At 42.3% G+C, this 14,345-nt stretch overlaps 2 protein-coding genes across 4 annotated transcripts in view; one reads left to right on the forward strand and one right to left on the reverse strand.

Annotated features, from left to right (window-relative positions):
• Positions 1-450: 450 nt before the first annotated feature.
• tyr (tyrosinase) lies at positions 451-4,392 on the reverse strand. The gene is made up of 5 exons (XM_056374501.1): positions 3,565-4,392; positions 2,713-2,929; positions 1,593-1,740; positions 1,277-1,458; positions 451-1,183 (listed from the first exon to the last, which is right to left on the reverse strand). Exons 1-5 carry the CDS (start codon positions 4,390-4,392, stop codon positions 936-938), a joined length of 1,623 nt encoding a protein of 540 aa, XP_056230476.1. The 3' UTR covers positions 451-935.
• A 6,417-nt stretch (positions 4,393-10,809) lies between these two features.
• grm5b (glutamate receptor, metabotropic 5b) overlaps positions 10,810-14,345 on the forward strand; it is a 71,510-nt gene continuing 67,974 nt past the window's right edge. For 2 of the 3 annotated variants that reach the window (XM_056374083.1, XM_056374082.1), the window contains exon 1: positions 13,096-13,260. The gene's annotated coding sequence lies outside the window, so the exon portion shown is untranslated. Of the gene's footprint in view, positions 10,900-13,095; positions 13,261-14,345 lie in introns of those variants that run through there. The other variant, XM_056374084.1, reaches the window with a different exon arrangement.

The raw sequence follows: 14,345 nt of genomic DNA on the forward strand, positions 1-14,345 counted from the left end.
AACCTGAGCAGTCACTACAGCTACAGCAGCACTGGCCTGACTTTAAATGATCTACTATGCTTCCTTCCTTCTTACTTTTCTTTGAGCTATAGTCAGTTCAGTTGAGCTTTAATCAACTGTGACCACTTTAGCAAACTTACTGTATTCACATATAGTATGTGCCCTGTTTACAGTACCATACAAATGAGTAACAAATTACATGAAATGTGACTCTTTTCAGGCCAATGAGGAAAGTCAAGAAATAGATCACATCTTTGCTGATCCAAACACGGCTGCTGTCACTGACTGCTGAGTAGCCTGTGTAAAGAGACAGGAAATGTAAATTTACCAAGGTGATCTCTGTAACCTGACACAACTCACAGTTCAAATACCCACCAGAAAATAGTCTCTGTAGTGTATAAATCTTTATGTTTTCATTCAAATACTGATATGTGTTGCATTGGCATGATGAACACATAATGGCCCTGAAAGTCTGTCAGTTTGTGTGTAGATGTAGAGCTCTGCAAACCGAGGTGATCAAAAGTTGCTTTTTAGTGCTTTTTTTAACCTGTGAAATCTGACAGTGCTTGTGTGAAGACACGTTGCTGACATTTTTCAGTGCAATGACCCCACAATTTAAATTCACTTCACCTCCATTGTATCGGAGTGCAAAGGTCTTAGCAGTAGCCTATACTGTATGTCTCAGAGGCAAAGAGAACACAAATGACTAGCTGCCAGATACCATGAGGGGAGGATATGTTTTTTTTAGGTTTGGGTGAACTGACTCATCTGTACCTTCACCTGTTACTTTAAAATTTAAATTGATTTATTACTGGCTGGGAATCAATAACAAATGAAGTCCGTACTAGGATTCATCTTATTCATTTGCTTAATGAAAATACCAAAAGTGTCCCGAGTTCATTCATATACATCTGTATGCACACTATCTGTGTATGTTACATGGTAGTCTGATATGAGGCTGAGCCTTCCTCTGAGCTGCTCTGCAGTAGTGGTTGTCTCTCTCCGTAGCTCGATGCCCTCTTCCTCCTCAGATTACGCTTCCACTTCCTCCTTGCAACAATAAGCAGTGTGGCAATGACTGCAGCAATCAGAGCCCCGAGGATCCCGGCTCCCAGGAGCCACTGCCAGATCTGCTGGGCCTGCTGGAGGTAGGGAGTCAGGAACTCCTGCACAAACCTCTGGCCTGTGGCCACACAGACAGGATAAGACAGTGTTACATGAAGGAAAAGTTGTAGAAACACTCATTCACTGGACATGTTTGTTGTTCTGTACTGACCAGGGTCCAACAGGTAAGCATATTCATATCCTAGAACCTTGTCGGATAGGAAATAGTCTCCATTTCTATAGAGAGGCAGGAAGGGCACCATGTAGTAACCATCATTGTGGCCAATGGGGGCATTTGCACGTGGGTAGTTGGTCCGGAGCGGCTGGTGAGTCCTGAGCCAGCGCTCAAAGATGCTGGAGAGGAAATGGAAGGAACAGAGGGGAGATATACTGTATGTTTATTAACTGCTCTGAACAGAAATAATCACGAATAAGTGACTGTCTACATTTTATAACCATAATATTTGCTCTTTTCCTGTGTGTCATACCTGTCAATAAAAGCGTGGTGCAGCAGGAATATGGGGTCGTTGGCTGAACCCTGCACTGAGGACATGGAGCCATTCATGAACATGTGCAAGGCGTTGTGCATGGTGCTCTGGCCTGACATTGCCATACCTGTCTCTGGACTGGCAAAACCTGCAGGAGAGAGGGAGAGCTAAAACAACTATAAGAGAGAGGAGTAAGAGTAACAGTGAGATTTACTGAGGAGTAGAAAGAGGGATGGGAAGGTAACACTCAGGAGAGGGAAAGTAGAAAAAGATTGGCAGCATAGCCGTGTTGAGTGGAGTGTGTGGAGAGAGAGATGGGTGGAAAAATTGTGAAGATTCTTTTCAAAAGTACCTTGAGACACTGGGAAATCACATTACCACCACCAGACAGTACATTTGAACTTATAACAGAGCTGAATTGGCTGGATGAACCCACTTCTAGTGTTTCAAGTGCTCTTTCACAAATCTTCGAGAAGCTTTTCATTTACTGTCACTAAAATGGATGATGTCTAGCACACTGACAGACATGGAATTTATAAAGCTTAAGGCGAGCTGAAGGCCCCTGACTGTGGAAGCAATAATCTGCAATAGAATTGTCTATCTCCGAATCATACCCATGGAAAATATTTCAAGGCAACTATGAGTTAGACACTAATGTGGACAAGACATATTGGCCAAGCTCAAGTAACAAGATTTCGCTAAAATAAAACGATTTATTTATAAACCAAGAAAATTGAATGACTCATTCCCATGTGAAATATTTAAACTGGCATGTATCTTTTTCGTGGGTGTATATATTTCTTTCTGGTTATAATTGCATTTATGTCTCAGTGTTTTTAGGTTTATGTGAGTGTACAGGTCTGTAATTGAGCTTGCATGTACAGTATGCACACCGACGGACACACATGTAATTCTGTTTCTATCCATGTGTGAACCAAGACTCGTTCACTAGATTAGACAGATTAGACCAAGGATTATGTTCATTTGATTTAATTGGTTAAGGATGGTAGCTCAGTAATAACTCTGTGTGTGTGTGTGTGTGTGTGTGTGTGTGTGTGTGTGTGTGTGTGTGTGTGTGTGTGTGTGTGTGTGTGTGTGTGTGTGTGTGTGTAACCTATACCCTCTAGGACATTTCTAAAGCTCATGTTGGACAATCGGTCCATGGGTCCCGTCTCGTACTCGGGGAGGCCTACAGTGAAGTCCACATCAGCTGTTGTGGGGAGTCGAGTCACGCGGTTCGGATCATGGTTTCCGGGGTTACGCAACAGTGGACCCTCCTCGGTAGCATTACACAATGCCTCTTGGTTGTTGTACTCCTCTGGCTGGGTACAGATCACCTACACACACACACACACACACACACACACACACATTAACTGGGCTGCTGTGGTTAAAGAGCCTGTAGACCTTTATAAAGCTCTGTCCACCAATAGCAGTTCAGTGAAATGACTCTCATACAGGAATGTTTACTTTTATCAGCTATGAATGAGGAACTGAAATCATCAGAGGAGGAAAATGGACTGAACATACAGTGGGAATAGAGAGAAACAATGTAAATGTAAAGAACATAATATCCTGCTGTTTGTGTGATGTCTTGCTGCAAATACCCTAAACAGACAGAGTATGGATAAATATTAGTGAAGACAAATGGAACAATGTTTAACATCAGGTTGAAGTAAAAGACATAAAATAAAATGAACGACTTCAAGATTTCTGAGAGTTTTATCTAAATAAATTGTCTTAGATAGATTTTCTGGAATATGGAGACAAAGCCTCGGAAATAGGATTTTCAGTCTGATCTCAATAACCAGATTAAAAACAAAGGAAATGTAGCATGAGATGGAGGCAAAGCAAGGCTTTGTTTTGTAACAAAAGGAATTTTCAGTGTTTAAATTACAGATAAAAAAGATTTGCACATATGTCTTCACTCACAGACTGTGAGTCAGATTATCTCTGAGTCAAATGATCTCACCTTCCATGAGGAGAAGACAGAGGCAGGGCTGATGAGGTTGGGATTGAGCGAGTTGCGTCCCCCCATAAGAGCATCGGTGCACACCTCACAGGACTGGGCATCCCTCCAGTCCCAGTATGGGATAGTGAAGTTAAAATCTCCCGTCAGCTTCCTTATCTCATTCTCCCAGTGCAGCAGGAAGACTCGATGCCATGGCAGAAAGGCTGCAGATTCATGGGCAAAGTCGATGTCTCTCCATACATTCCCTGGCCCTCCCAAGAAGGTGTCCCGGGACACGTAGTAGTGCATCCAGACAAACAGGTCATAGGTGTTGATGTCAGAGAACATGGGGTTCTCCCCATTTTCACCCATCTCTGCTCTTGTCGCTGTGGAGATGACATAGTCACGGCTGACAGTGTTTTTAGCCAGGTTCAGATAAGAGATAAACTTCTGTTGCTCAGCAGCTGACAGGGTCAAGATGTTCCTGCGCACTGATTCCCTGTACTCAGCACAGTTTGAACCCCAGTAACCAAACCTGCATTCTCCACAGTTAAAACCTCCATAGTTTCCAGCACAGCGGCATGTCCGGTTAAAGAAAGCTAAAGGCCAACGCTCTCTGTCATCGATCCCGCTGTGTGGATACTGGGGCCCATGGGGCTCATCTGAGACCAGCACCTCAGTGCAGAAACCACGGCCTGAGAGGGCACCGCAGGCTGAGCCATCGCCATCCCACACCGGGCAGCACTCTTTGGTTCGTAGCCCCTCTGAGTTGGCACATGGGCGAGGGAATTGACATAAAGATGTCCCAATGAACTGCAGCAGAAGTACAGATACACACAGGCTCCTCATGTTGAAAAGTCAGAGCAACTCCAGTCTTAACCACGGTGGGAATGTAAATTCCTGTTGAAAAGATGGACAAAGGAGAACCTGACGCCCTCACAGACCGTGCAGCCGACAAGGTTAGACTCAGTAAAAGCAGCACAGAGGAATAAATTAAGTGCTGAAAAGTTACTTCTAGTTTGTAAGCTGCATTCAACCAAATTTGATCTAAAGATGGCTTTTAATGAAAAACTACACACTCTTCAGGTACCTGTATTTATCCACAAACAAACAATTCCTAGCTTTTTTATTATTTTTTTTTAAATTGCAGCTTACAGCCTTTTTTAAAAAATAATTTGCTACCCCTCTGTTCTACCATCTAACTCTAAACCCTCTACCAGACTTCCTTCCACCCTCTCTCTCTTACACCCAGCCAACAGTCTCTTGTTCTCTCCCTACTCATTGAGCTAGTTTAGGGGCCGTCCTCTGACAAAGTGTGTGATCTCATTGTGATCTCACACACTTTGTAACACACACACACACACACACACACACACATACACACACATACACACACGAAAGCATGTGCACTCATACGCCATCACATGCTCAGGATAATATTCCTGATTCCTCTTTCATTTGGTCTTGAGACCAGCTGCCCTCTGCTTCACTATACCTCAGGCAGAAATGTGAGTTGAGTTTTATTGAGATACATGAGAAAACTCCGGGAAATATTAGTCCAAGCAACATGTTTAACACATTAAATCACTGTTGGTCTGCTCTCTGAAGACATCATTTAGGAAAACCTTTTCAATTAATTTTTAGATTAAGACAAAAACAAGATTTCCATTTGGATTCAACCATATGAGGACATGTGAAACAGATAGGATAAGTAAAAACCAGTCTCCATTGTTAGTCAGTTTATTGGTAAGTTTAGTGTGCACAAACCACAGCTGTGCGTGTTATGGTATTTGAGAACACCTGACATCTCTAAAGTAGGTTAAAAGTTTACTTTGGGTAACTTTTGACTTACTCAACATTATGAAGAATCTGTTTCAGAGATGCTATTTATGGGGACTAAACTAATTCCCCCAAAGGTGTTACAGGCAGAACTGCAGCGTGAAAGACTATATTAATATTTCAATATTTTGCAGTAAAAGTTATTTTATGCTGCCATTGGCTGTCTGTCAAAAACAGAGCCATAAAATAAACAAAATGGACAGCACAGGGGTGAGGTGAGAGAATTTAACATTTTAAGTTGTGATAAAACCTGGTTGTAGCTTGCGTTGTAGCATGTTGTTCATGCTGAGGTGAATACAATCTCAATTCATGCCCTATAAATGAAAACAGACAGTGACAGTTTCCTCTTATTCTATTACAGAAAGGTAAACATGTGTTATTGAGAATGAAAATGATTCAGTCAAATAAACATTTTACATCTAATGAAACCTTGCATTTTTAAAAGGAAAAAGAAGAACATTAAACCTAGTTTGTAGAAGTGAGAAGAGGAGTTCCCTGTGGAAATTAAAACAGTTGTCCTTTTTGGGTCTTGCATCTGTTTCTCTAAACACGTGAAAAAGTACCCGTAGAGTAGATGTCAGTCATAGAATTGGAAGCATAAAATGGAAATACTAAAATGAAGTACAAGTAAAATTGTACTTAAGTAGAATACTAGACTACTCAGTTACATTCTACCACTGGCCTAATAAATAGCTTGCATCAATTCATGGCAATGTGCAAAAATGAAACGTTATAATGTAAGATTCAAAATCCTTTGAGAAGTCTTTGACGGTGTTGTCATCATCTGTACCACAGCGTGACGATCACCACATAGTACAAGAATGTACGTGGAAACTACGAGAAAGGGAGAGAGAGGGTGTGAGGCGTGGGGGGGGGGGGGGGGGGGGGGGGGGTAGGTCTCAGGGTCTGTATCCGAGCACAAGCCGAAATCACAAGCCGGTCACATGCTGTCGTAGCCAGGCACGGGATGCAGCTTATCCCGCTGCAGGAACGCGTTGGAGCGCACAGGAATGACCATCACAGGATAAACCTGTCCGCAGGGCTCCTCTGTGCGAGACTGACAGACTGTGTGTGTGTTTGTGTGCGTGCGTGCATGCATGCATGTGTGTGTGTGTGTGTGTGTGTGTGTGTGTGTGTGTGTGTGAGTGTATGTGTGTGTGAAAAAGAGAGTGTGAGAGCTTTGAACTTTCTAAGAATTTCACTTTCCGTAAAGCTCTGAACTTACAACAGTTCACGCGCCCAACAACCACGTAAGTACAGATTTGAATGACGCCTGATTGAGACTTGCTCATAAAATCTCTTCTTCGTCTGTCCCAACCAGACACAAGAGGGCAGCACGACACGTGTATTGCCCTTAAACAGGAGAACACCACAGGGCGATGGCATTTCACGGCGTGGTTATTGTAGGCAGCTTGAGCTTCTGCCTCAAGGTGTAATGATACAAGAGAGGAGGGAGAACACAGATGATATGGCCAGCAGGTGGTGTTTTTCTTTTTTTTTTTTTTTACTTTTTCTTGTATTTCATATAATTTATTCATATTAATATCCATCCTGCCCTGCAAAGAAGAAAGATACATCCTTTGCTACAGGGTAGAGACATCTACACCTTGTTGCCCTAGGAGATAATTAGTCTCTTAGCTAGAAAATCTGTTTGAGCATTGCTTTTCAGATAAATTTTGGAACAGGTGAACAGGTGTCTTACAGGAGAGAAAGAGAGAGAGTGTGTGTGTGTGTGTGTGTGTGCTGAGGAATATTAAATGTGCTGAGGTACCGAAGCTAGGTGTGTGTGTTTGTGTTTTCTGTCCACAGTCACAGAGATTGTCAGAAGGTGTGACCTCCTGACCTATGATCTTATGCCCCTCATCTGCATTTTGACAGAGTGAGACAGGTTGATATATTAGAGCAATATAGTTATTCAGGTAATCAATCAGTTGGTCAGCAGAAAGTTAAATAGCGGCAAATAGCAATCAAACTAATATTATTGGAAAACAAGACATGTTCACCATGGACTCTGGGAAAATGTGATGGGTATTTTTTTTGCTATTTGTATATGCCAATCAATTAATTCTGAAAATGATTGATAGACTAAGTGATAATGAAAACAGCTGCAGCCCTGAGATAGATAGATATTTTCTATTTAAAATATAACTATTTTCACAGGGACTTTGAAATGTTTGTTATTTTATATCTGCAGGGTAAAATTCATACACTGCTCCAGATTCCCCAGTTTGTGTGCCGTCCCTGTTATCAGGGCGTCCTGGTAGTCTGAGACACTGTGACAGCTTGTCAACCTGTGCTGACAGTTAACACCGACACTGAGGCTGCTTTTAGTTTGTCTGCTCCCAGACTCTGGAGCAGCCTGTCTGTGGACTGAGGACAAACTTGCTTTTTTAATGTGCATTGAATTTGAGTTTGACTGTCTAAAATATGATAAATAAACACAGCATTATGTTATGTTACATACTAAACCTACTTTTTTCCAGTGGGCTTGCATAATGTTGAAGATCCGCTTTTGTGTCAAAATGTCACATGAAAAACATTGTTTCTATGGTAGCTAGCGACTTCATTTCAACCAGCACCTCAGCATATCAAGACAACAGGCTTATTATAGAAAACCAGGGTGTGAATATTTACCACACATCAGAAGCTTGCTGTTTAGTTCAGACATTAAAAGCTAATCTTCACTTGGTCAGTGAAGGAGGAATCACATTACATGAGGGTAAACGTTTCATAACTAACGTGCTTGTTTCTCTGTTGGCGTTATGCTGTTGTAGTTTTTTTTCCCCCTCTGCTTGTCCTACTTAGAGTTGGAATATCACAGACAAGTGACAACCCTGTAAATCAGCTATGTGTCTATGGCAACCATGGGTATCCACTGTTATTTTGAAATGCCATTGAATAATTGATTTGCCGACTGTGACACTGACTCTGTTGTGCTTGTGATTTGCGGAGGAGTGTGGTAAAAAGAGATTTTTACCCTATAGACGTTTATATGCGTGTGATGCACACCTGCATATAGCTACACACAAACGCCCACATACAGAGTGCAGGTATATTTCATAAGGTTTCCTTGTTGTGTCACTGTAATCTTATTATCTTCTAACCAGGGGACCTGTAGCCATGCGATGCACTCTGCTGTAGCCCACACACACTCTGCTTAACAGTGTCAGTGTCAGTGTCAGATTACGCATATACAGTGTGGTAACTGGATGATTTTCCTCTATGATACCTTTCAATCCAATTCTCTGTAATTCGGCACACTCTGCTTTATCACTTGTCATTGATTTGTCTCAGTTTCATCAATAGTAATTCATTTATTGATCCAAACGTGCATCAATAACATTTCAAGAGTCCCTCTTAGAGAACGATGAGGTGAATCTGGGTGTATGTGTGTGTAGTGAGCGACAGAGAGAGAGAGAGACAGAGTTTGACTGGCATCAAACGAGACTATTTGAGCTGATCCATTGGCTGCTTGTTGATTTTGCTGTTTTACTACAACAGTGAAGGGTTGCCATGGAAATGTGACCCTAAATCATTCTGGCATTTCATCCATCCTAAACAGCTCTATTGGAAAATCAAGGACAAGATGTGATATGACAGCAGACAGAAACTTACCCTGTGCTGAGGTTTGTAAGCATTGTGGACACCTGTGTAACTGAACAAGGACATTTTTAGAAATGCGTGTGTGTAAGGATCCATTTATATGCCAAATGATGCATATAAAATATGTAGGTGTTATAAAACCAGTAAAATCTAATTATTGTCATATAAAGTCTGTAAGGTTTGATCTAACCTCTTAAATATAACACCTGTTAATTTAGGCTTAAAATCAGATGAAGGATTACACTACATCTGAATTCAGAGGCTGGATCCTCTAACATCTGCATTTAAGACCAAATGTTTAACAAACGTCCTTTGCTTGAATCTGCAGTACACATCTAGCCATTGGTATCCCATAGTCCACTGCGGTCCAGGCAACTGTTTACTAGTGCATTCAAGTGATCTTCGACCATGTTGTATGTACCCTAGATGTAAATATTAGAAATCAGTCATGAAGTCCAGTGTTATTATTACCATCACTTCACAAGGATGGTACATTGTTCACCAGTTTCCCTTCATTTGGGAAACTGAAACATTACAACTTGTACGCTTGTAAACTGTCTTGTACCTGTCATTGTTTTGGCATGTAACTGATATGTACCTCTTTTTTGCTTGTGAGACCGAATATGTGCTGCTGGAAAACATCACTAGCTTTCCTCTCTGTGAGATTACAGTCTGGAGAGGAAGGGCAGCTACAGTCTGGCTATGAGGTCCCCTGAAGCCCCGACTGTTGTAGACTGTGTCCTTCAGCGCATCCAGCTCTTGATGTGGGTCAGCTTTAATGTCCTTCATTCATGGGATGCTTCTACAGCCAAACCAGCTTGATTTTCATCACAACAAAATCATTTCATATAAACTGTGCTGCTGGTTTTTACTTTTGGCATTTTCAGGACCAGATGAACACACCAGTGAACCCTGTGCCAAAAAGTGACCCTGTGAGCACCAAGGACTCCCTCATGTTCTCCAACTTACTCTGGCTGAAAACTGATTAAAATTTAAATTTATTTAAGAACATGCAACATACAAGCAGAATATCAACTGGAAAAAGCCTAGATTGTTTTGGGCCCTGGGGCCCTGGGGTAGTTTCAACTTTGCCTGGTTGGTTATTCTTCTTTGGGGATTTCTACTCTTTTAGTTTTGTTATAACGTACAGTGTCAACACACATTATTTCTACAGGCAAAACACACTCTCTCACACACACCACCATTAATACAATTGTTTGAAAACAAGAGTCTGTTTATGTGTGCATTTGCACTCTCATGTTTGCTAGTTAGCCCATTTGTTCGTGTCAAAACAAGCTCAGAAAAGTGAAACAGAGTGCCTGAGAGACACAAAGGTCAGGGTTAGTAAGGCTATCACTGAATCAGCTAAAGCCACGTTCGGCCTGCATGTGTGTGAATTTGTATAGTTGTGTGTTTGTGTGTGTGTGTGTGTGTGTGTGTGTGTGTGTCTGTGCTCTTTTAATGGTCTACTAATCCCAAATGCATTTGGCTGGCAAATTAATCCAAGCCTGGTCTAAGCCAAGCTTCTAAAACCCTTTCTATCCCACACACCCCCCTCTCCCTGTCTCTCCCCCTTTTGCTCTTCCTCTAGGGTTACTCTCTATCAGCATCTATCTCCAGATGGTATCTTGGAGGTAGGTGTGATATCGAGAGAGAGAGAGAGAGAGAGAGAGAGGGAGAGAAAGAGAGAAAGGGAGAGAGAGAAAGAGAGAGAGAGAGAGGATGACCTGTGACGCAAACAGAGCTTCCTCATTGGAGAGCGTGGCGCGGCGGACACAGAGAGAGGGGAGGGGGGGGGGGTTCATTTGTTGCCATAGTGAAAAAGTAGATTAACCACCCCGAGCATGATGCCGTGATGGACGCGTGAGGGATGCTGCGTTTCTCCAGGAACCTTCACCTGTCCTGCAAGCAAAGGTATGTGACTTCTACTTCCCTCTTTTTTCCTATCCGTGGAGAGAAATTGATGCAGTTGGATGAATTGCCCGGTAAGAACGATTTCTCATGCATTTAAAGTTGGGATGCATCTCACTGTGACTGCAAAGAGAGGATGCTTCTTCAGGTAACACCGCTTTACCTATCATAGGCGTAGGAGTAAACCCATAACAAACAATCACTTCTATAATATTCAGTGAGAAACTGTGTCTTTGGTTGGCTACTGTCGAAAAGTTAACAGCGACCTAATAGCACATATGGTATTTTATAATCTCCCATAATTCCTTTGTGATATAAGATTTGAAATATGTAACGTATCAACGAACTCGTTATTTTTGCAAGGAAATGTTGTTTAGACCATTTGTTGTCACGCAGTCACATTTCCAAACAAATTCCCCAGAGCTGAGAAAAGCAGAGTTGAGTTTCATTCATATAGCTTACCCATAATAGCATGCATTTTTTATATTGTATTGCACTGTATATCTTGACACTCATCTATATTAATAAAATAGTGTATTATGATAAATAAAATGAATTCTTTACAAATATTGATTTATTTGACCATTTTAGCCTACGCCTAAATCTTCAATTATTTTCGTGCAAAACCTAAAAAAACCCGTCATTACTGGCAATGTCCGTGCTATGTGGTCGGAGACGTTTGCAGGGAGGCAGGATGTTTCCATTAGATTTGTATCGATTTTTTTTTTTTCTTTAATGATTTGATCTCTGTGGGTCTTTTAGGTGGACGCCAGGCGAAGCTGTATAGGTTAATGGCTCTTTACTCCTGTGACCGCTATGAAACTTCAAATGATATCGATCCCCATCCACTGCATCGTTATCCCAGCCCACAGTGTCACCTCTGATGTGTGTTTGATCAGAGGAGAGGAGCGATACACTCAGTCCACCTTCAGCCTGATACATTATAGGCTATAACTCGTGGAGAGGAACTACTGATACAGTATGTTTGCATTTTATGGGCTTTGCGTCCATTTTTCTGATCAGTCCCTGTTTGAATTGAAAATTAAAGGCGTCTGTAAGTGCAGGATTTAATTAGGCTGAGCGATCAACAGGGAGGAGAGACAGAGAGAGAGAGAGAGAGAGAGAGAGAGAGAGAGAGAGAGACAGACAGACAGACACAAGGGGAAATGGGGAAAAACGTGTGTAGGTGTGAGACAGTGAAGGAATAAGACAAACACTAGTTACACGCACATCACGCTCGGTTTGACTGTGTTTTTTTGTGTGTGTTTCTTTTTCGCTTTTACCCGTGTCTCTCTGACTTGTTCTTCCGGCAATACTAAATGAGGCTGTCCTCTACTCTGATTGGCTGAATCACACCCGAACCCTGAGCAGTTGTTACGTCAAAGTCTGTTTGCCCCTCGAGACGCTTGTAGTTTGTTGCACTTGACCACCTTTAAAATCGGTTAGGCGTTGTACTGGTTGTTGTAGCGGTAATAACTGTATTTGGTTGAGGTTAGACGTCGTAGATGAAGACTTACAGAGGTTTAAGGTGGGAAAAAAAGTTCGATTCAGGGCAAGGGGAAACACTTTTAGCACCATACGTCACTTAGCAGCTAGCATAGTTGAACCACCTGTCACCTTATTTCATCACTCCATGGTCTATGATATCATGCTAAGACGTGGGCTAAGCTAACGTCAAGAGAATTAGCCCAGCTTGTTGTGGGGGACTTGGTATATGGTAAGCTTTAGTAGTTCACAGACAGCAGCTTGTCCGTTCTCTGAGCACGGTTTTTTTTTCTCACAGCATAAGGCATGAGGAGGATGAGCAGGAGGATACGGCAAGATAGCTTGGACTAGGTGAAAGAAATGTTCCGAGAACAAACTCAATGGCCCACAGGAAAACACTACCCACAGCGTAACACAACAGCCAAATACAAGGGAAGAGAGGAGTGCAGGTAAAATTAATATGTGGGTGTTTTTAGTGCAATTGGAGAGGGGGAAATCAAAGAAGAAAGGTAGGAGGCAGGAGGGTAAATTTGGAAAGATTAAAAATGTGGAAGAAGGGCTGAAAAGAGGGGAAGGTGATAGTTGCCGAGATGAGAGTTGGGGTGGGTGGGATGGCGTATGTGTGGAGGGAGAGGAGGAGCAGAAGAGAGAAAAGGGGGAGGGATAAAGGAGAGAGGTGTTGGGAGAGAGGCTCAGGTGTGCGTGACTGGAAAACGGAGGAAGCTCGGAAGCTGCTCAGCACTCAGAGGCAGCTCCGGTGTGTTTGACATTGGACTACACATTATCGGCAGTATCTTTTCTCTGTGATAGTAACTTGCAATCCCATTGTCCAGCGCGACTGTGCCGGTGACGCCGGGGAGACATATAGGTTCCTATAAGGTAAGGCTTATTCATAAGGTTACAGAAAGATCACCGAGATTCATTCAGTATTTCTACAGGGACTTACCCTGTCCTCTATATATTCTGCTCAGAGTTATTTTGTCGCACTTTGTTATTACCTATACTGTTCTTGCAATATTCTTAAAGGGACTTACTTGCAGTTGCATCTGGACTAGTTATCCTTGAATCATATTAGAAGGTTATATCCCGTAACGGTGTAACCTAGTTAAGGAAAGCAGCCAGTTGCACAGCTCTGTAGGAGATACAGTCATGTCAGTAAGACAGAGAAGCATCAGAAACCCGGTTTTCATCGGTGCATGCTGTAGCCATGTTCATTTCAGACGGTGTCTCTGTCATGTTTTGCTTCATTCGCTCGTAATAAAATTGTGTGTGTGTGTGTGTGTGTGTGTGTCTGTGTGTGTGTGTGTGTGTGTGTGTCTTTGTGTGTGTGTGTGTGTGTGTGTGTGTGTGTGTGTGTGTGTGTGTCGGTGCAAATGATGGACTCTGATCTCCCATTGCGGCTGACGGATGCAGCGCTGCGCCAGCCAGTCATTGTTGTCTCTGGATTTTATTTCTCCTTGGAGATATGCGGTTTGACCAGTCGCTCTACGTGCATGTCAGTAATTAATTGATCAAGCATATACAAAATATTAGAGTGGATTCCTTTAGAGGGACGCTATAGTAACACTAGGTAAGAAAAATCTAAAGTATAATGAGGTCGCTGAAAATCGACGAGTGAGCGACAGTCTGTGTAGGCTGCTGGTCCCCGTTGAAACATTGCAGGGTGAAGTGATTTAAGGTCAGAGCTTGTTTGGGGGGAGTTAATGCAGGGGCTGCTGTCACACCTTGTATGATGTCGCTGCAGCACGTAAAGTGGTGTTGGTTCTTCTTGACAACAATGACTATATATGTATTATTGAGACTGCAATATCGACATAGAGAGGTAGCAAAAAGGGAACAGTAGCCTGCTCAACCACACGTTCATACATACTTGTTGGCTATCTGGTGTTTGTAATGGCTTTGTCACTATACATTGATTTCAGAGAGATTCTAATAGCGTTTGGCATCTTCATGCCCTTTATTGT

The sequence above is a fragment of the Seriola aureovittata genome, chromosome 4, assembly GCF_021018895.1.
Source record: "Seriola aureovittata isolate HTS-2021-v1 ecotype China chromosome 4, ASM2101889v1, whole genome shotgun sequence".
NCBI lineage: Eukaryota > Metazoa > Chordata > Actinopteri > Carangiformes > Carangidae > Seriola > Seriola aureovittata.

Bases quoted from the DNA above. Each gene is read 5' to 3' on its own strand.
- tyr (XM_056374501.1), bottom strand. From the start codon at position 4,392: ATGAGGAGCCTGTGTGTATCTGTACTTCTGCTGCAGTTCATTGGGACA. The intron at 1,459-1,592 runs GTATGACACACA...TTTCCTCTCCAG, and splicing joins CACCACGCTTTTATTGACAG to CATCTTTGAGCGCTGGCTCA. The intron at 1,184-1,276 runs GTCAGTACAGAA...GTGTGGCCACAG, and splicing joins TGCTTACCTGTTGGACCCTG to GCCAGAGGTTTGTGCAGGAG.